The 19,905-nt window shown below is 48.2% G+C and overlaps 1 protein-coding gene across 5 annotated transcripts in view; it reads right to left on the bottom strand.

The window, feature by feature from the left end:
* cadm4 (cell adhesion molecule 4) overlaps nucleotides 1-19,905 on the bottom strand; it is an 83,525-nt gene that overhangs the window by 19,788 nt on the left and 43,832 nt on the right. For 3 of the 5 annotated variants that reach the window (XM_084670796.1, XM_084670819.1, XM_084670812.1), the window contains exon 1: nucleotides 6,116-6,449. The exons of 1 other annotated variant lie outside the window; for it this stretch is intronic. In XM_084670796.1, coding sequence (XP_084526922.1) covers nucleotides 6,116-6,224 — 109 coding nt within the window. In that variant the 5' untranslated portion in view covers nucleotides 6,225-6,449. Of the gene's footprint in view, nucleotides 1-6,115; nucleotides 6,450-7,760; nucleotides 7,836-19,905 lie in introns of those variants that run through there. One more of the 5 variants, XM_084670827.1, reaches the window with a different exon arrangement.

The following is a 19,905-nucleotide window of genomic DNA, read 5'->3' as shown; positions in this document are numbered from 1 at the left end:
AATTATATTTACTGTTTATCAACCGTACACAATGTTTTTGTCTATGAATCTTGCTAGCATAACTTTGCTTTCTGGCTAATAGCTCAGTCCTCCGCTGCACGTAAAGGGGCGGGGCCCCCTCCAGGACGGGCCCATTTGCTGTAGCCCAGTCAAGCCCAATGCTAAGTCCGGCCCTGCATGTCTGAAAACTTCTGTTGCCTACCTTATACTTTTTTTTAGACCTAACAATTCCCACTTTTACGTTCTCTCTCTCTCGCTATCTCTGTTGTCTACTCTCTCTCTCTCTCACACACACACACGGCTCCTTAGGGATGGATGAAGACAAAGAGCAACATCAATATTGATGCCGGATGATGGAGAAGGCAATAAGAAGAGTTCAATAGATAGGTGACTCAGATGCATACATTACACAGCTTCAGAACTCGGAAAAACACCTTGAGAAGGCAGGAGAAACAGAGCCAGACAGACGGGCAACGCCAGACTGCCAAAGACAAACCTGCTGAGTCAACTGTTCCGCTCAAAAGAATATGTGTAAATCTGCAATGGTGTGCATGTGTGTGTAGTCCACGTGTGTGTGTGTGTGTGTGTGTGTGTGTGTGTGTGTGTGTGTGTGTGTGTGTGAGAGAGAAATGAACCTCCCCCCCATTTAACTTTGACACCATCTCCGATCCTTTATCCCACTTCATCCAAATTTAATTTTGGTCAATTTAATCTCTCTTAATGCAACACTCGGCATGTTCAATAGATGAGGTAGCTACTGGCAGATATTATTGAATTCCAGAGACCTGTGCGGGATAAAGACAAGGAGGACATTCCAAAACTCCTGGCCAATTAACAGTAATTGTTACCATCATTCCTTCCATTCTCTACATCAATATTGTGATTCATATCACGGCCATCAGCTAATACCACTGCCATCCCAATTATAATTCTAATGACTGTTATTAGTCATCGCCATCAACGAGAAACTTGGCCGCCATTGTTTTAATGGCGCTAATTGCAATAACAGCCGCATATATCAAGACAAAACCCGGGAACTCCTTGAGAGTAATTAGAGATCCATCAAATGCAATTGAAAACCTACAAAGCGATGCCGAACTCCAAACAAAGTGGCTAAATGTGGGGTTTTAGAGGGCCAGAAAATATGACTAATTAGGCGTCCGTTGCTTCCACGTCTTCCACCAGCTGTACGCTCTTCAAAGGATATTACCAGCAACTTGTGTAGTCGCAGCGCGCACTATGATAACAAAAGAACCCAGCGCAGTCTGTGGGCATCATGACGCACGCGGATGCGCCGCTACTATCGGGCACCTGGTAACAGGACAGGGGCGTCGCGATAAGAGGGTTGAGCTGATCTCAATCGGTTTTTAGAAAATAATTGGAGGGTGGGGGAATGGGTTTAATTTAACAAGACTACAGCTGGCAAAGGAGAAATACGGGTTGGGATGATGTAACTCTAAAAATCAGCTGTGCCGGAGGACCCATATGGCACTTTGACTGTAGTTTCTATAGCCGTCCATCTACTCACAGTCCATTGACTGAATACAAAGGCGAGGCTAAAGAGAGAGAGAGCAGAGGAAAACACCAAGACAGAAATATTAATCTAGACCCCATTAAAACCAAGCCCGTAATAAAATACTCCACAGGCATCAAATTGGATTAAGAGAAAATGCTGGTCCAATCGATTGCCAACCGCTGTACGGGCGCTATGAAAAAGAGATAAATCAAATGGAAGATAGATCGTCTGCACCATCTGTCCAAGCGGTGGCGCTGTTTTACCGCAATGGACTCGAATTATTCACACCACACAGAGAAAACACACACTTAACTCTTCCACAATAGCCCTGAAAATGTGCCTGTATTTATAATGGGCCATACAACATCACGGCAGGCTATCATTTCAGAATGCTTAACAAATAAATAAAAATATTACATATACACATAAATAAACAAGGCCGTTTCTGAAGCTTTCCAATGCTTGCAAAGAGGGGCTGAGTTATACACGGGGGAAAAGAGGGGGGGGGGGTGCATGGGGTTGTCGTGGTGACACAGAGGGGGGGCAGGAGCAAAGGCTGGAGCACATTTCTTTAAATTGTACTGTGCCCTAGTGTGCGGCCAGATTTAGCTGATTGAGTGACAGTGGAAGACCACACACACACACATTACGCAGAATGACAAGGGCCTGCATGCATAACGACACTGTTTTCCGTAATATCACAAAGGTACAGAAGGACGAGCCGAACATGATGTGACCTCGACACGATGACGCGTGCCCCGCCACAGAATGACATTGACCCTCAACAAACCACTGCAGGAGAACGTAGTTCTTTTCCCACTTAAGTCTGTTTTTCCTGGCTGCTCCCAGGACTGATTCTAGTAGGCCATATGGCCCTCTGATTTCTGCTAAGGCTGACTGAGTCAGGTCTCCTCACATTAGTCTACCAACTGCAGAACCAACTCTGTTTGTGGTTTGTTTGACTATTAAAGGTGAGCATAGCAGCTGTTACTTCGAGGAGATATGAGGCTGGCAATGGTGTGGGTTGTAACCGCCTTGTAATATCCATCAGGGTATTCTGCAGTCCCAAAGAGTTATGTCTCCTCTAATTAAAGCCCTTATTTGGTTTTCAGCTTGTTCTCCGAACAGCCTATCGGGTGAGTGTATTGAAACGCGTGTATGCAAATGATTGGAAGTATGCGCCTGTTTGATCGTGTTATAGTGTTTGCTCCAGGTTAATCAAGAGAGTTTTGCAGAGTTTGCTCCCCCCCCCCCCAAAAAAAAGCTGACAGATTAACATTCTACTCCCTCCTCTTCCCCCTCCTCACCCCCCCCCCTTCCTTCCTCTCTCTCTCTCTCGGCCCCTCTCTCTTGTTTAGTTCTAAAATTATCACTCCATCTTTCCCTAGAGTCTGGCACACTGCCAATCAAATCCGGTAAAAATGCACGGACTATAAATAATACATAAAGCTTTTACAAATTTCTCCTCCGCCGCTCTTCTTCTGTGACTTCCCTCGCTTTCCTTTCTTCATCGGCTTCCCCTCACGCTCGTTTTTTTTCTTTCTCCCATGTCCCTCAAACATTCTCTTCCTCTCTGTTGCCCTCTCTATCCCTCTGTACTGTGAAACTCATCATTCTCTACCCCCGCTGCTTACTTTGCCCCTCTAATCTTATCTCTTTTTCAAACCCACAACCTGCATCCCTCTCCCCTACTATCACCTCAACTAATCCGCATGCTCCACACCTCCTTCATCCCTCTTTTCCCCTCCCATCTCTCTCCTCGCTCTCTCCTCTACCAACCCTTCTTCTCTCCTTCTCCAACCCCTTTGATTCTATTGACTCTTTCATTTCTTTTTCTTTCACCCCCCAGTCTCCCCTCTCTCTCTCTCCCTTCGCTTTGCTTGATATCGCAATACTTCCCGACCATACTGCAATCTCTCCTCTCCCTCTCCCCTCTCTCTCTGTCTCTCTCTCTCTCTCTTTCTCTCTCCTCCCTCTACTAAGTCCCTCTCCTCTCCTCTTTCCATCTATCTGTGACTCAGTGTGTGTCTCTCCCCTCTTGCTTGCTTCTATCTCCACTCTTTCCCTCCGTAAATGTGATTTGTTCTGCGGCTCAGCTCAACTCTGCAGTATAATCATCCAGTTTTTGTCCCGGACAGAGAGGAGGGAATGAGAGAAAAAAGAGGGAGAGGAATGAGAGATAAAAGAGGGAGAGGAATGAGAGCTAAAAGAGTTGGTTTGGAAACGAATGGGACACAAGGACAAACAGATGAAAATGAACGAGACAAACTAGATGGAGCATCTAATTTCTCTCTTGTATGAGAGGCCATCTAGGCCTCTCATACTCTTGGCTTGTCTACTTTCTCCTCTTTTAATTGGCCGTCTTCCTCCGCTCCCTCCCTTTCTCCCTCTTTCTGCATGTTTTTGTCCTTTGACCCTCTGCGCTAATCGGAAAATCAGCATAAAATTATCTCCGTTCTCTCCTGACCCCTCATTAGTACACTGGTAGTCCTTTCTGGCTTTCTTTTCCATGACATCAACTGCACACTTCCTTTTTGGTTAATTTAGCTCTCTATATTGTCAGACTTTCTTTTCTCAGCCTCCCTCCCTCCCTCCCTCCCTCCCTCCCTCCCTCCCTCCCTCCCTCCCTCCCTCCCTCCCTCCCTCCCTCCCTCCCTCCCTCCCTCCCTCCCTCCCTCCCTCCCTCCCTCCCTCCCTCCCTCCCTCCCTCCCTCCCTCCCTCCCTGCCTCCCTGCCTCCCTGCCTCCCTCCCTCCCTCCCTCGTTTGACCTTCATGTTCTCGCTGTCTCCCGATTCCATCACCATATTTCAATCACCTCGGTTCCCCCTCCTCTCTCCCGGACTCCTTCTACGCATAACTACTTGGTCCGTAAACAACCCTCCCTCCCTCCCTCCCTCCCTCCCTCCCTCCCTCCCTCCCTCCCTCCCTCCCTCCCTCCCTCCCTCCCTCCCTCCCTCCCTCCCTCCCTCCCTCCCTCCCTCCCTCTCTCCCTCTCTCCCTCCCTCAGGATTTTCATCCTTGGTTTCATAATCCATCTCTCCCTGTTCACTGCTCTTACCCTCACACCTCTAGTGAACAGGCAAAGCTGGTTAGCCATGGCACTCACACCAGGCAGTCACAACCCAACACTGGATCCACAATGGCTGCCACACAACAACAGAGGATTAAGGCAAATGTACAGGCCTATTACAGCAAGATACCACACTGGAGACTCGAGTTCGTCCACAGCCAGTAGAGAGCCTCACCATCCCCCCCACCCCATCCTCCCCCACCCTGAAATCCTCTTTCTACCTGGCGGCCTTCCCTGCTCTGACACTCTGCCACACAACAGCCTCATTGGCATGGATTACATAACTAGCTCCCTGTGCCAAGGCTAAAAAAGGCTCAAATCTCAAGCCCTCTCCCTCTCTGTCGTTTTCTTTTTCTCTGTATTCTATTGTCATCCACCTCCTTCACATCCCACACGCCAACAAACGTCCTTCGTTTGATCCAAAATGCAAAATTGTGTGTTCAATTCAGCTTTCCTTGGCAAAGAGAAGGCCTTACATGCAGCAGACACGCTTGTTTACCAATGAATAGAGGGAGAGGGAACATCTCGGCATGCTGAACACAGCCCAAACAATAACAACGAAGGCTTATTAATAGATGCAGTGGTGTCGCAATTGACGGTTAAGATACATCGAAGCGTGGTGTAAAATTATATCTCTACGCCAAAACTTTTCTCGTGCCCCCCTTCCCCTCTCCCTCTATCTCTGTGTTTGCATCTTTCAGTTCTTTTCTCTCTCTATGTTGCTCTCTCTGCTATCTCTCTCTCACCAGCAGCCAGGGCTTTTTCCTGTTTGCTTCTCTCAATCTACCACATTGTCCAGATCTCTCCCTCTCTCCGTCTCTCCCTCTCTCCCTCTCTCCCTCTCTCCCTCTCTCCTTCTCTCTCTCTCTCTCTCTCTCTATATATATATCTCTCTCTATATCTCTCTCTCCCCCAGTCAAAGTTTCTTTTGTGGACAACTTCAGAGGACTCTCGAAAGCTGCAGACACTTTTATATCTCTCTCTCAAGCCATAAAAAAGTCGCCTTTTCATGCATGTCCATATCCTTCTCTTTTAAGTCTATTCTGCCCTCCCTCCCCTCGTCTCCCCGCTCTCCCCCCCATCTTTCCTTTCCCCAGTCTTACAGTCTCACCCCATGGGCATGTTCGTCAATCTGCACAATGCTCTTTTCACACCCACTGCTAATTGTAATTTCCTGCACCGAATCCCCAGTATTTCAGCACTCATTCAGTCAGCGTTCCCCTGGCTGCTCTCTTCCTAGGGCACGCTGAACAATACAGTCATTTTCTCTTGCGTTATTACACTTTAATAGTTTGTTTTAGCCCTTCCATTTTCTCTCCCCAGAAGTTGGTATCTTAGGAGGACGACCAAAAAAAAGAAAGAAAGAAAGAAAGAAGAGGGAGAGAGAGAGAGAGAGAGAGAGAGAAAATATCCAAGAGAGAAAGGCAGACAATGACAATGCACATTCTGTCAGGTGTGTGAATGGTGTGTAGCGTGTGTGTGTGTGTGTGTGTGTGTGTATGTGTGTGTGGGGGGGGGGGGGACTTACGGGCGAGGCAGAGCAGGAGCAGGATCACAGCACGCAGGGCCAGGGAGAGGGAGCTGGGGAGGAGGAGGAGGAGAAAGGGAGGAGGAAGAGCTCTCCGGCCTGGCCTCATTGTGTATAGAAAACCAGAGACGCTGGAGGATCAATGCTTCCTCTGTCACAGACCCCTGCTCCGCGGCACAGCCAAGCCGGGCCGACACACACACACACACACCACACACACGCACGCACCTGCGACGACACGCACGCACACCCCTGTGGACACCCACACGCCTGCAACACACGCGTAAACACAGTGATGACTGGCGAGTACTAAAGAGCCATGTAGGCCTCACCACAATCTAGAACACACACAAAGCAGGGGGGGGAGTGGGCAGAAACAAACTGAGGAATCAGTGTCTTCCTGGATGAAGAACAACTCACGCTGACTCCACTGCAACAGTCAGAGACAGCTCTGAAAGAGCACACACACACACACACACACACTACACGTAGAAACAATGCACACTAAGATCCAGTTATACTGCGGTGGAACACAACCACAGACAGCAAAACGACTTTTAATTAGCTTTGAACGTGTCTGATGAGGCTACTTGTCATTCTCGTACCACAAACCTCAAACCACAAGGCACACAATATTGCAGTACTATGAATAATGATAATATTACTATACCACTCGGTGTCAATATGCGTATCAATAACAAACAAGCCAAATGCGCTGACTGAAGAAAATGCACTGCAGCGTCGAAGTTGCACAATCACACAAACCCGGGAATAAGACACAAATCACACAATCAGCGATGATTATATAATCAATATCAATAGACCAACAGGGTCAAATGTCCAGCCAGAAGGAAAAAGAAACGAATAAAAACCCCTCCATAAAGTCGGTCCTCAGTATCCCTCAGATAAAGTTGAGCCTTTGAGACTGTGTCAACGTGCTGGTATATTTACCCTTTCTCAATCTTTTTCTCTCTTTTTCTTTTCTCTCCAACTGTTCAGAACTATTCGATTCCTATACATGTAAACCGCAGATAAGCTGTAGCAGACCAGTTGGTATGAACAGACAGTTCACAAGCATGGCCAACCTCGACTTCACTGCCCCCAGAAAGTAAATCGACTTCTCTGATACAAGGTGGCAGATATCACCTTGAGGTCTCCCTTTGAACGGTATCACTCTCAACAGTATAGTGAGACTGCCTTACAGAGAGATACAGTAGCTTTGTTCTCTAAAGCCACTGTACAACCATTCCAAATGAATCCGTTTCTGAACAGAAATAAAACCAAAACATGCAGCTGCTATTCTGCTTCAATCCAATTCCATCTGACACCACACTAACGCTAATACGGTTCCACGGCGTTACATCTCAGCGTGATTGAATGGTCTCACACAGTGCCTTGCACCATATCACACAGCCGCATGTGTTCAGTCCCCCCAATGTCTGTCCCTGCACACACACACACACACACACCTCAGCAGGTGGGTGTGCTAGCCATGTAGCTCCGACACGGCCTAGACTGACAGCTCCAATACAGTGTTGGGCCCAGGGAGTGTGTAACAGCTTGGGTAGGCACCGTGACTAGATTACCCCCCCCCCCCTCCACCTCCCCCCTCCTTTCTACCACAACACACCTGACTGCACACTACCTGATGGGGGCGAGCGATGAGGGTGTCATAAGGCAGATTGCTACAAACAACCCCTTTTCACACACACTCGCTCCGCGTATCACGCACTCGCTGTGCCGCGGTGCTAGGGGGCATGAGGAGGAGAAAAGGACTGAGAGCGTGTTTGTTCGTCCGTGTCTCACTGGAGCTGGCAGAAGCAGGCACCAGCCCTTGACGGGGCAGAAACCTACTCTGACTCCGTCAGTCGGTTTCGAGTTCACATCCCGCCAAACGTTCTTTTGGGGGATTTGATTGGTTATCCTTCTTGATGTTTTTCTTTGTTCGTCTCTTGTGTCACTCACTCTCCAAGATAGGCCCCCGGTAGAGAGACAAGATGAAATAGTCGTTCTTATTCCTTCCTGCTTTTCCTCTCTTCTTTTGGGGGGGGAAGTATCCCTGTGAGGTGTCAGTGTCAGCGATCCTTCCGTTTGTCTGTCAGTCTGGATGTTTCTGTGTCTGGGTGCGGTTTATATAACCCCTGTCCCCACGAACTCACCCGCCCTGGTTTTAGTTTGGATGCTGGTTGGTGTGTGTGTATTCAATCCAAAGGATGCAGCATATTTAACATATTTGTTATTTTGTAAAGGTTCAGGGTGGGGCGGCCACAATGATGGTCTTTCAGGTCAGAGCACAGTGGCTGTGTGTGTGCAAGAGAGAGAGAGAGAGAGAGAGAGAGAGAGAGAGAGAGAGAGAGAGAGAGAGAGAGAGAGAGAGAGAGAGAGAGAGAGAGAGAGACAGAGAGAGAGAGAGAGAGACAGAGAGAGAGAGAGAGAGAGAGGGGGGTGTATGTGTGTGTGTGAGAGAGAGAGTGCGGCATCTGTTTAGACAGCAATGATAGAAACCCAGTCCAAACAGATCCAACTATGTGTCTCTATACAATCATCTTGTCTTACTGGAAGACAAGTCTTTTAAACCCCTTTATGCAAACGGTCAGTTTTATGGTCAGAGCAGAAAATGACACTTTATATTGTGTATGGCAACGCTTTCACGAATTGTGTCCCTGTAGTTAGGGGATGACGTTGTATGTCGTTATGGCAAATAGAAAAGAGTGTTTGTGTGTTGGTTTGTTAAGCCACTTAACGATGCAGTGTTGCACAGTAACAGGTGAACAGTAAATACAATCAGCTCACTCAACTTGATGATAACACCTAACGTTGTTTACCCGGCATGCACAACCGTCTTCACCAGAAATCCTTTAAATTGTATGTACATGCTGAACTGGATTCTCTCTCTTTCACACACACACACACGGGCGCCCACAATCTATATTTTTATGCTTTCAACAACAGCCTTTAACGTTATTGCTGTGACACCTCTTGTTGTGTGTGTGTGTGTGTGTGTGTGTGTGTGTGTGTTACTATAATCTTGTACAGCAACAGTGGGAGAGCTGCAGTATTGACTCAACTCTCCGATCAACTCAGATTTATTTCACACACCATCAAACTGCATCTGCCAGAGGAAACATTCATATTCCCTGCCATGCTGGTGCATTCAATTTGGCCATGCACTGCCATTTGTGTGTGTGCCTGTGTGTATGCACAGGTTTAGTATGTGCCTAAAAGTAAGTGTGTGTGTGTGTGCACGTCAGTCGGTGTGTGTGTACGTCTAAACGTGGGATGCAGGCCAGCGGGAGTGTGTTTTTGTCGCAGTGTGCTTTCCGGCAATTGGATCTCCCTCTCTCCCTCTCTCCCTCTCTCCCTCTCTCCCTCTCTCCCTCTCTCCCTCTCTCCCTCTCTCTCTCTCTCTCTCTCTCTCTCTCTCTCTCTCTCTCTCTCTCTCTTTCTCTCTCTCTCTCTCTGTGTCTCTGTCTCTGTGTCTCTGTCTCTCTCTGTCTTTCTGTCTCTCTCTCTCTCTCTCTCTCTCTCTCTCTCTCTCTCTCTGTCTCTCTGTCTCTCTGTCTGTCTCTCTCTCTCTCTTCCTCTTTGTTTCTCTCTCTCTTCCTCTCTCTCTCACTTCCTCTCTCAGTTTCTCTCTCTCTCTTCCCAGTTCTTGTCCAAATCCAAATTTTAATGGGCTTCATTGGCACCACAATGGAATAAGTGTTGCCAAAGCACTTAAGGGGCTTAAGTCAGCGGCGTGATGAAAATATTAAGCGCTCTTAACACCCTTACAAGGATCCCTGTCTGTTTCAGTATGCTGGGGAGGTCGCCCCGCCGTTTAATACAGGTGTGTGTGTATGTGTGTATTTGAGTTTTCTGCAGCAAAGATAGATTTCCTTATGCAAGCCTGTTTGTGTCAGTCTGTCAGTCTGTCAGTCTGTCAGTCTGTCAGTCTGTCTGTGTGTGTGTGTGTGTGTGTGTGTACGTGTGTATGTGTGTATGTGTGTATGTGTGTGTGTAATGTTGCTCTGCATCCAGCCATCTTTAATCCCACCCTCTCTCAGTGAACTCCCCTAATTAGCCATGTCACCGCGGCCCAGTCTACGGAGCAAGCTTGCGGCAAAGCTTTAGAAGTTCATCTCTGCCTTCTCAATGCAAAACTGTTTATGCTGCGTTTATCTGCGAGCAAATATGAGTCAAGACACTTCACATTTTCTTTTTAAAGTACCCAATTTTGTCCTCTATTTGAAAAATGGACCAACAGGGGAAAAGATATGTCGATGTCTGCAGTTTTCTTGCCAAACTATTTTCAGGTCTTTTTTTAAAATCTAGGATGAGGTCTCAGTGATGTCAAAAGCAATAGTCGTGTCAAGTGAACCAGAAGAGGTCTGCGGTCATGACATACCCGTTGACTAAACTGCACTGCAGATTTGACCCAGAACTCTTAGCGCTGGTCGGTTCAGAGTCTGGTTCAGTTCCTTCTGAGCATGGGCGCGCCAAGGAAAACCTACACATACCACATTTGATAAGAAAAAGTCTGGAAATGAGGAAACTTGAGAATGCCTTGAACCACAGTCAAAAGGAATCAAGTCCATGAACCAAACACTCAAATATGCAACAGCCTTCTCGTGGTAGGAGAGCTCATTTTATTTTGTCACATCTCAAGCCTGAACTCCACATTATCTTTTCATGATACAGCACGGTACAAGAAGTCATATTGAGGTACATCATTAGAACCAGCTCACTCTTGTACAAAGGGAGAGATATTCATTGTGAAACGGCTTCGGAAACATCTCAGTTTCCTACTGTGTGAGCGGGAAAATGTTTTGTGAGGGACCTGCCGTGTCAAAAAGCAGAGGCTGGGTGGGCACGGTGATAATCAGCCACGTGGTGTGCTTGTAATGCCTACAAACAAGGACACCAGTGGTGAGTCAGCCTCATTATTTCCCTCAGAAACATTCTCTTGTTTTGTCTCTGTGTTTTTTGGGGCGCTTTCTTTTCTTTATTTATAACGGTAGAGAGACATGAGAGCGGAGAGAGAGAGAGAGAGAGAGAGAGAGAGAGAGAGAGAGAGAGAGAGAGAGAGAGAGAGAGAGAGAGAGAGAGAGAGAGAGAGAGAGAGAGAGAGAGAGAGAGAGAGAGAGAGAGAGAGAGAGAGAGAGAGAGAGAGAGAGAGAGAGAGAGAGAGAGAGAGAGAGAGAGAGAGAGAGAGAGAGAGAGAGAGAGAGAGAGAGAGACATGCAGGAAAGGCCTAAGTTCAGGCTGCGTTTATGCCCTAGCGGTAAAGCGCTCAACCTGACGGGCCCCCCCATACAAATGTTCCGAAGGCAGGAACGCCTTATCAAGGCCTCAACGTGATACACGGTGTCTAAACGGAGTCTGCGCCAAACTGGGTTTGTGTCAGAGTCAGTGTGTGTGTGTTTGTGTCAGCGCGTGCAGGTGAGGTGAAGGCCAGGTCCGTTGTGATGTGCCAGTGAGAGCCTGAACCGGAAGGTTCTTTCCCCCGGTGCTAGGCAGTACCATTTCCGGGCGGGGGGCCGAGGGGGGGGGGGGGGGGTCACACAGAAGAACGCTCTGGCCCCATTCCGCCAATTCACTACCAGGGAACAATGGGATAATTTCTCCTCAGGATGATATAATCTTTCCTTTCTCCTGCCGGCTCAATGGAGTTCTTTATGACTCTTTATCGGCATCTCTCTCTCTCACTCTTTTTTCCATTCTCTTTTTGTCCCCTCTATGTTCCCTTCCTCTCTCTCTGTTGCTCGCTCAATCCGTCCTCACTGTTTAGTGGATCTCTCTCTCTATTTCTCTCTCTCTCCTTCTCATTCTCTCTCTCCATCCTTTCCGCTTGCTCAATCCATCCTCACTGTTTAGTTGATCTCTTTCTCTCTTTCGCTCTCTCTCCGTCTCCATCCTTTCCGCTTGCTCAATCCATCCTCGCTCCCTAGAAACTCTCTCTCTCTTTCTTTCACTTTCTCTCTGACCTTATCACAGGTCTTTGAACTAAAGTCACCCCCTCTCTTCCTCCCCTTGGCCTCCTCTCCCTCTCTCACCCTCTTTTTGTCTCCCTCTCCTTCTCTCTCTCTCTTTCTCTCTCTGGAGGAAAATCACACACTCATCAGTTTCCCGGCTCTGTTCCTGACGAGCAAACTTGCAAGGAGAATATTAACGAACCTCCCAAGCCAATTAACACCTAACTCACATAACAACCTTTTATAGCTACTCACATTCACACTCACACGCGCACACATACACATGCATAAATACACACACCTGCTGTGCAGAGGACAGGGTGGCAAAGAGAGGAGACATTTATAGAGAGGCAGACCAGGAAGGGAGTGGTGCTAGGCTGACAGACAAGGAGGAGCTGGGTGTGAGACAGGACTGAGATTTATACAGTGTGAAGAGACGTATCAAAAGGCAGCTGTGTGTGTGTGTGTGTGTGTGTGTGTGCGTGTGTGTGTGTGCGTGTGCGTGTGTGTCTGCTTAAAGGTTAACTTGGCGTGATTGTTAAAAGACATTTTGGTACACTTCCACACCAACTTAGTGAACTCTCACAACCACAGCTCAACGGACACACACACACACACACACACACACACACCTGGTTGGCCGCTGTTATAGATAATGCATGTCCAGATAGGGTATGAGCAGTGGACTGAAGCATCCATCCACACACATCTCCACCTGCACACCCCTACCACCATGCGCACACACACACATTGGCAGGACACCTTTATGAATAAAACATGTCTGGAGACAGAGGAGCTAAGAATGAACAGGTATGGAATGGTCAGAAAGAAGGAGAGGGTGTGGGGAAAGTAGGGAAAAGTTTGGTAATAAGAAAGTAAGAGAGAAAGCCAAATGAGTTGGATACAGGAGTAGCGTCCTGAAGGCAGTGACACGTTGTGAGGGGCTGCTTTGAGAAGAGCGGGCCGGCTGGAAAGAGCGACGGAAGTAAGATCGAGATTAAATAATTACCACAGCGACTGGCAGCGTTCAGCTAAATATGCAAATGCACCTAATTTTGCTTTGATTTGCTCTGTTGCGTTCATATCCCTTTCAGCTGCCGCTCCGCTTCCATCTATCTCTCTCTTTCACCCTCCCACCCTCCCTCTAGCTTTCTCCCTCTATCTGTCTCCCTCCCTCTGTTTCTCCCTCTTTAACTCTCTCTCTCTCACACCCTTATTCTCTCTCATTCCCTCTCTTTCTGGCCCTCTCTTTCTCACGCTCTCTCACTCGCTTGCGCTCATCAATTCTCTCATTTTTCCCATTTGTACTAAAGCAAGGTTAATCTACTGTAGGTGAGTCCGATTAATTACTCACTATCTTTATGGGCTAGGGGCGGTGAGTGTGTGTGTGCGTGCGTGTGTGTGTGTGTGCATGTGTGTGTGTGTGTGCGCGTGTGTGTATGTGTTGTTATTCGATTGTGTGCCATGTGTGCCAATGTACAGCGTGTCTCTCAGTGTGTGTTTGTGCGTGTGCATAATGGGCTTTTTGAAGCCTGTTATTCTGTGTGTGTGTGTGTGTGTGTGTTGGGATTATGGATTACAAGGGTTGCCACAGACAAAGGCAGCTGTCCTTCCTAATGACAATCTGTCACTTCTCATAATATGATAATGGAGTCAGGTGGCTGAGCGAATGAGGGAATCGGGTTAGTAATCCGAAGGATGCTGGTTAGATTCCCGGCTGTGCTAAATGACGTTGTGTCCTCGGGCAAGGCACTTCACCCTACTTGCCCTTGGGGGGGATATGTCCCTGTACTTACTGTAAGTCGCTCTGGATAAGAGCGTCTGCAAAATGACTGTAATGTAAATGTAAATGTAAATAATGTCACTCCAAAGTTTCCATCCCTCTCCTCACCCTGATGCTTTCCGCGTCCACACCCCTTACTCACATCCCTTCTTCCCAATACATTATCTAGACAAGGCGGGGGCGGGAGCGCTTGGTCTGACAAGGTGACCCTGCCTCCCACTCCACCACTCAAATAAACTGCCCACATATCTCCACAGACAACGACACACGACATGCTCAAGGTATCCGAAACAAACGACCCCGTCAACCGGCTCCTTCCTCTGTCCCTCTCTGGTCCTTTCTTTTTCTCTTCCATCTTTTCTTCTCATCTCCCTGTCCTCCCCCTCATCCTAGCCTTGGGAGACTTTTTTCCGTCGATCGAGTACGCAAGAGTGGCACCACTATATTTACCTAATCACCTTATTGGCGGTGTCTTTGCTCAAAACGCACTCGCGCTCACACACACACACACGTGTTGCGTGATAAAGACACCCACACTGGGATATGAATAGACACCATGCACACAAATACACACCCATCCACACACACATCCACACGGTGTTGCGAGTGTGGTTGCGCGTGAGTGATTGGTGTTGTTCCTGTTGTCTTGGCTCTTTAGACAGCCCCTCTCATTTTCCTTTAGTGGAAAGTGGAAGCTTCCAAGGATGGGTGTGGGCTCTAATGATAGTTATTACACAACCTTACCTGCAGGAGCCAATCACATGCCCTCATACTGCAAGACACACACACACACGTAATCGTTCAGTCATCTGTGTGCGATATGCTAATGCGTGAACACATACACACGCACACACACACTCACACACACATTCTTTGGCAAACAAGACACACACACACACACACCAGAGATTATAGCTCCGATCTTTTCAAAAAACATCTCCAGGCTTAGAAAGACTTGGCTTTCCTTCGGGCGGCCATCTTTCTAATAACAAATGATAGCGACACTCGTCGAGGCATGCACAGCATGCACACTGAGGTGTTGACGAGAACGGCAGTTCCTTTTTCCCCCAGTTGAACACACTGCCGTCTGCACGGCCACGCTCCAATCACACACGTGCTCTCTCTGGGTCCATCAGCTACATGTGAAAGTCGTGTACAAACACGTCCTTTAATGGTGTTGTTCTATTTACAGGGGCGGGGAGATGTTTTGAAGCCTGCAGTGCTTTGACAGCAGTCTAGATTTGGCTCGGACATTTTCCATTTGTCCGGCAAATTGGAACCTCCCAGGATTCATTGTCTGGCAGTTGTTATGTCCTGTGTAAACACACACACACACACACACACACACTAAAGAACACAAAACACAAAATACATCTATTCCTAGTCCCCATACAGTACTCAAGTCCATTGCCTAGCAACCACCTATCAGTGAAAGCGCTCACCTCCAGACCCTTGCTTCATGCCTTGACTGGCAGCCAATCAGGTAGGCAGCTCCCCTGGGAGATACCACTATGATCAAGAAGAGTAGGGGTGGGGGACTAGCGAAATCTTGGTCGATAAGGTCGTTGTGTCAAACACTACCTCTCTCTCTCTCTCTCACCCTCTCTCTCTCTCTTATATGTTTGCTGGACTCCTTCTTCTTTCTCATTACCATCTCTCTCAGACGCGTTCTGTCTTTCATTCTTTATAGCCCTCTCTCTCATTCCAGCCCCTCAGCTGTCTTCTCCATCACCTATATTTCCCCCTAGTGTGCTGTGCTTTTTCGCCTCATCACTTTACCAACCCCCAATCTCTCCCTCTCTCTCTCGATCTTTCACATGCCATCCCTTCCCCCCCCTCCGTCACACCCTGTCTCACCCTCTCTGCCTCTCTCTGACACTCTTGTCCATCTCGCTCGACCCGTCTTCCACCTCCACCCTCAGTGCTTCGACCCCATCCATCTGTCTCCCTCACATCTCAATGTCACACTCTTCTCTCCACCCCCCCCCACACTGCCCCTGCCTTTACATCGCTCCCCCACTCTCTCCTTCTCCGTTTTTTCCCCTCTTTCATACGTTGCAGTTCCCTGCCTTCACCTTTTCTAGGATCATGGTCTCCTCTCCTGCCCACCCAGCCACCCTCCCCCTTCCCTTCCCTTCCCTTCCCCTCCCATCCCCATCTCCCTCTTCACTGTATGGCCCCTCCCTCCCTCCTTCCCTCTCCAGTCCATTCCTGCCCCTGACCACTCTGTCCCTCCTTCACTTCCCTGCCTCCTCTCCTCTCCCGCCCCCTCCCCTCGCTCCGTGTCATTAGTATGGCGGAGGTGTCCGGTGTGATAGTGGTGAGTGCCAGGCCAGAGTTCAGGGAAAGGACAGGAGGAGGGAGGGGCGGGGCGAGAGAAACAGGAGCACAGACACAAGGGGAAACACACACGCTGGCACACACACACAACCATGCTAACCAAACCGATAGGCACGCACAGAAACACACATCAACGTACCAACACACACATCCACAACCAACTGCAGAAGTATGGACGCGTATGGATATGATCTCACACTTGAATATATCGTTTGCTGTATTACTGTAAGGTGATGACTTGATACTTGCTACACCCAGTTTAACAGAATAGAGGGCCAATTAACGTCATCTCCCTCAGGTTTCCCTCCCATAGAGGGTGACCTCATATCGTTTATGCTGTTCCTGATGTGTGTGTGTGTGTGTGTGTGTGTGTGTGGGTCTTGGTGTCTATGTCTATCTATCACTGAGGGTGCCTGTGTGTGTGCCCGTATTTCAGGGTGAATGTCAGTGTATGGGTGTGTTTGTGTGTATTCTATGTATCCACGGCTGTCACTGTGTGCGCCTGTATGTGTGTGTAGCCTTTGAGGTCCACAGGGCTTCAGGGTGCCTGAGGTGAAAGTGACAAGCCTCACCATGACTCCACACATCCCCCTCTGAGACAGAGAGACACTCGTCAGCACGAGGCAGAGAAAGAGAGAGAGAGAGAGACAAAGAGAAAGAGACAAAAAGATAAAGAGAGAGAGAGAGAGAGGGAGATGTTAGACATCATAACGGCGCCAGGAAAACATAGAAAAGTTGAAGAGAGAGATGAAAGTTGTGTGGAGTAAAAGGGGAAAAGAATGCTTGAGAGAGACATTAAGAAGAAAGGAAAGGAAAGGGGAGTCAGGGGAGGAGATATATCAGTTAGCTGGGGCCCTGTGGAATGCTAGAAAATGGCTAAGAATGTGCAATGAGGAGGAGTAGGCCAGTGAAAGCAATCTAGGCCCAACATGCCATTCATTACCCTAGCATTTTTTGGCCCTCTGTAAAGTCCTTTGGCAACAAAGGATTGATGAGGCAGCATCTTGATCTGAATGTGACTCTTAATGTGCGAGACGGATATGGAGAGAGGGGATGAGAGGCAGATAGGAGGAGATGGCGAGGATGGAGAGCAACATGGGTGAAGGTATAGGAAGGAGGAGAGAGACGGAGGGAGGGAGAGGGCCCGCAGACAGTCCATGATGGAGGGCCTTCATTTTGTGGAGGGCCATCCATTCTGAGAGGAGCCCCCAAGGGGAGGGGCTGAGGTGTCAACTGTGGGTGCCACGACGATGAGTTATTGTTCATTCACAAGCACGTACACAAGTGAGGGGAAGCCAGTGTGGTGTGTCTGTCTGTGTGTGTGTGTGTAGTGTGTATGTCTATCTGTGTGTGTGTGTGGTGTGAGTGGTGTGTCTATCTGTGTGTGTGTGTGGTGTGTCTATCTGTGTGTGTGTGTGTGGTGTGTCTGTCTCTGTGTGTGTGTAGTGTGTATGTCTATCTGTGTGTGTGTGTGGTGTGTGCGGTGTGTCTATCTGTGTGTGTGTGGTGTGTCTATCTGTGTGTGTGTGTGGTGTGTCTATCTGTGTGTGTGTGTGTGGTGTGTCTGTCTCTGTGTGTGTGTAGTGTGTATGTCTATCTGTGTGTGTGTGTGGTGTGTGCGGTGTGTCTATCTGTGTGTGTGTGGTGTGTCTATCTGTGTGTGTGTGTGGTGTGTCTGTCTGTGTGTGTGTGTGTGTGTGTGTGTGTGTGTGCGAGTGTGTTCAATGAGTGTATGTATCTGTGTTTCTCTGAGGCTGTTTATTTAGTGCCTGTCTCTGTTTGTCCGTGTGTGTGTGTGCGTGTGCACTTGCTCCAGTTGTGTGTGGGAGACAGGACAGAGAATGAACAGTGTGTTCCCTGTGCGTCACGAAAAACTGATTACATGTCATTTATTACCAAGTAAAATGTAAGGGCACATTGGCTGGTGATGTCATAGAGCAAATTGGAGGTATTATTCAGACAAACACTCCGAACGCACGCACAATGTTGCGGTTCAAGGAACACATGCATTCTTTACATTCCCCGTCCCTATGCATAATTGACTACTCAGCCCACTCTGCCTCCTCTCCATCCTTTCAATCAATCACCCCCCCACACACACACACCCACACTCCCTCTCAACGAGGATTATGTAGTATTTAGTAAGGGCGAGGTTCTGTTCTGACTTCCTGCCGGCCCCTATTATCCTTTCTCCCTCCTTCTCGACAAACACTGACTACAGCCATTGTATTCGACGGAATAACAAAAGACAAAAGTAGTTTTTCCTCTTTCTCACTCCGCCTCCATTGTTTCATCTCTTTTTTCTTCTTCCATATTATTGTCTTTTTCTCTCAGTCAGGGGGAAAAAAAATTGCAGGACAAAAGCAGGATAATGAATACAGTGCCCCCTACGACCCCTCAGGCAGGAGAGTGTAATTGCACTTAACTCCACTAATGCACCTAGGCTGGGCTGACAACAGCAAAAACGGTGGTGTAGAATTCTAGGCACACGCTCGTCAAGGCTAGCTCATTAGCTTAGCGTTCACACATTGTGTTGGGCTCTTTGAGGGACAAAAAACAGAGGCATTGACAAAGACGCTAGTTAGCTAGCATCCACAAATCAGTAGCCATGGCTACGGGAAAGAGAGAGGAGAGTGGGAACGAGGAATGAAGGAAGCAACCTGAGGGAGAGATAATGACTGGACTGCATCACTGGCTGGCTGGATCCGAGCATTCATAAAGAGTAATCATCCCTAATTTGCTACATCAAGTCAACTTGTTGCTCTTTTCTCTTTTCCTCTTTTTATTTCTCTGACTCTCTCAAACACACACCCACCCACAGACTGCCTAACTAGATCTGTCAGCCAAGCAATATGTTCCTACACAACCTTGGTAACCTTAGCTGTCAACATCTTCCCAGACCCGAAGGATCCCTTTCAAGAAATACTACCATTACAACTCAAACTACTTTTACCTTACATTGTTCTGGAAGCTCAAACTAACCCAGAATATAGGACTTTGATGCTTAACTGTAATGCGTGAGGATATCAAAAGACAAAGGGATTGATGGTTCTACTGGGCGACTGGTTCTCTTTCTGCTCTACAGCCGGCTGTTTCAGGCCCTCTGGAGATGTTCTTTTTACGAGTCCCTTCCCCTCGAGTGTGGAACTGGAACGTTGGATATGGTCTGTCAACAGGATGTCCTTGTCTGAGTGTGTGTGTGTGTGTGGGGGTCTGAGTGTGTGTGTGTGTGTGAGAGAGAGAGAGAGATGCTACATTTGAAGGGGCAAGTGACCATCTCTCGCTGTGAACAATCTGAAGCCAGCCATACTACTTCTGTCATCCCTCTGCTCGATGGTCCCAAACGGCAATTTGTGAAACACGGACCTACGCAGCTTCTCCCGCACTTCGCGGTCCCTCTTCGCTCAACTTCCCTCCATTCTTCATTCCCTTCCTCCCACGCTCCTCCTCTCTCTTCACTTTTTGCGCCCCTCCACTCACGCCTCTCTGTCTCTCTCTCTGTCTCTCTCCTCTCTCCTCTCTCCCTCTCTCCCTCTCTCCCTCTCTCCCTCTCTCCCTCTCTCCCTCTCTCCCTCTCTCCCTCTCTCCCTCTCTCCCTCTCTCTCTCTCTCTCTCTCTCTCTCTCTCTCTCTCTCTCTCTCTCTCTCTCTCTCTCTCTCTCTCTCTCTCTCTCTCTCTCTCTCTCTCTCTCTCTCTCTCTCTCTCCTTCCTTC

This window comes from Hypomesus nipponensis, chromosome 2 (assembly GCF_054491055.1).
Source record: "Hypomesus nipponensis isolate SF chromosome 2, ASM5449105v1, whole genome shotgun sequence".
NCBI classification, from domain to species: domain Eukaryota; kingdom Metazoa; phylum Chordata; class Actinopteri; order Osmeriformes; family Osmeridae; genus Hypomesus; species Hypomesus nipponensis.
The sequence above is the reverse complement of the archived record's forward strand: the minus strand, read 5'-3'. Positions and strand labels throughout refer to the sequence as shown.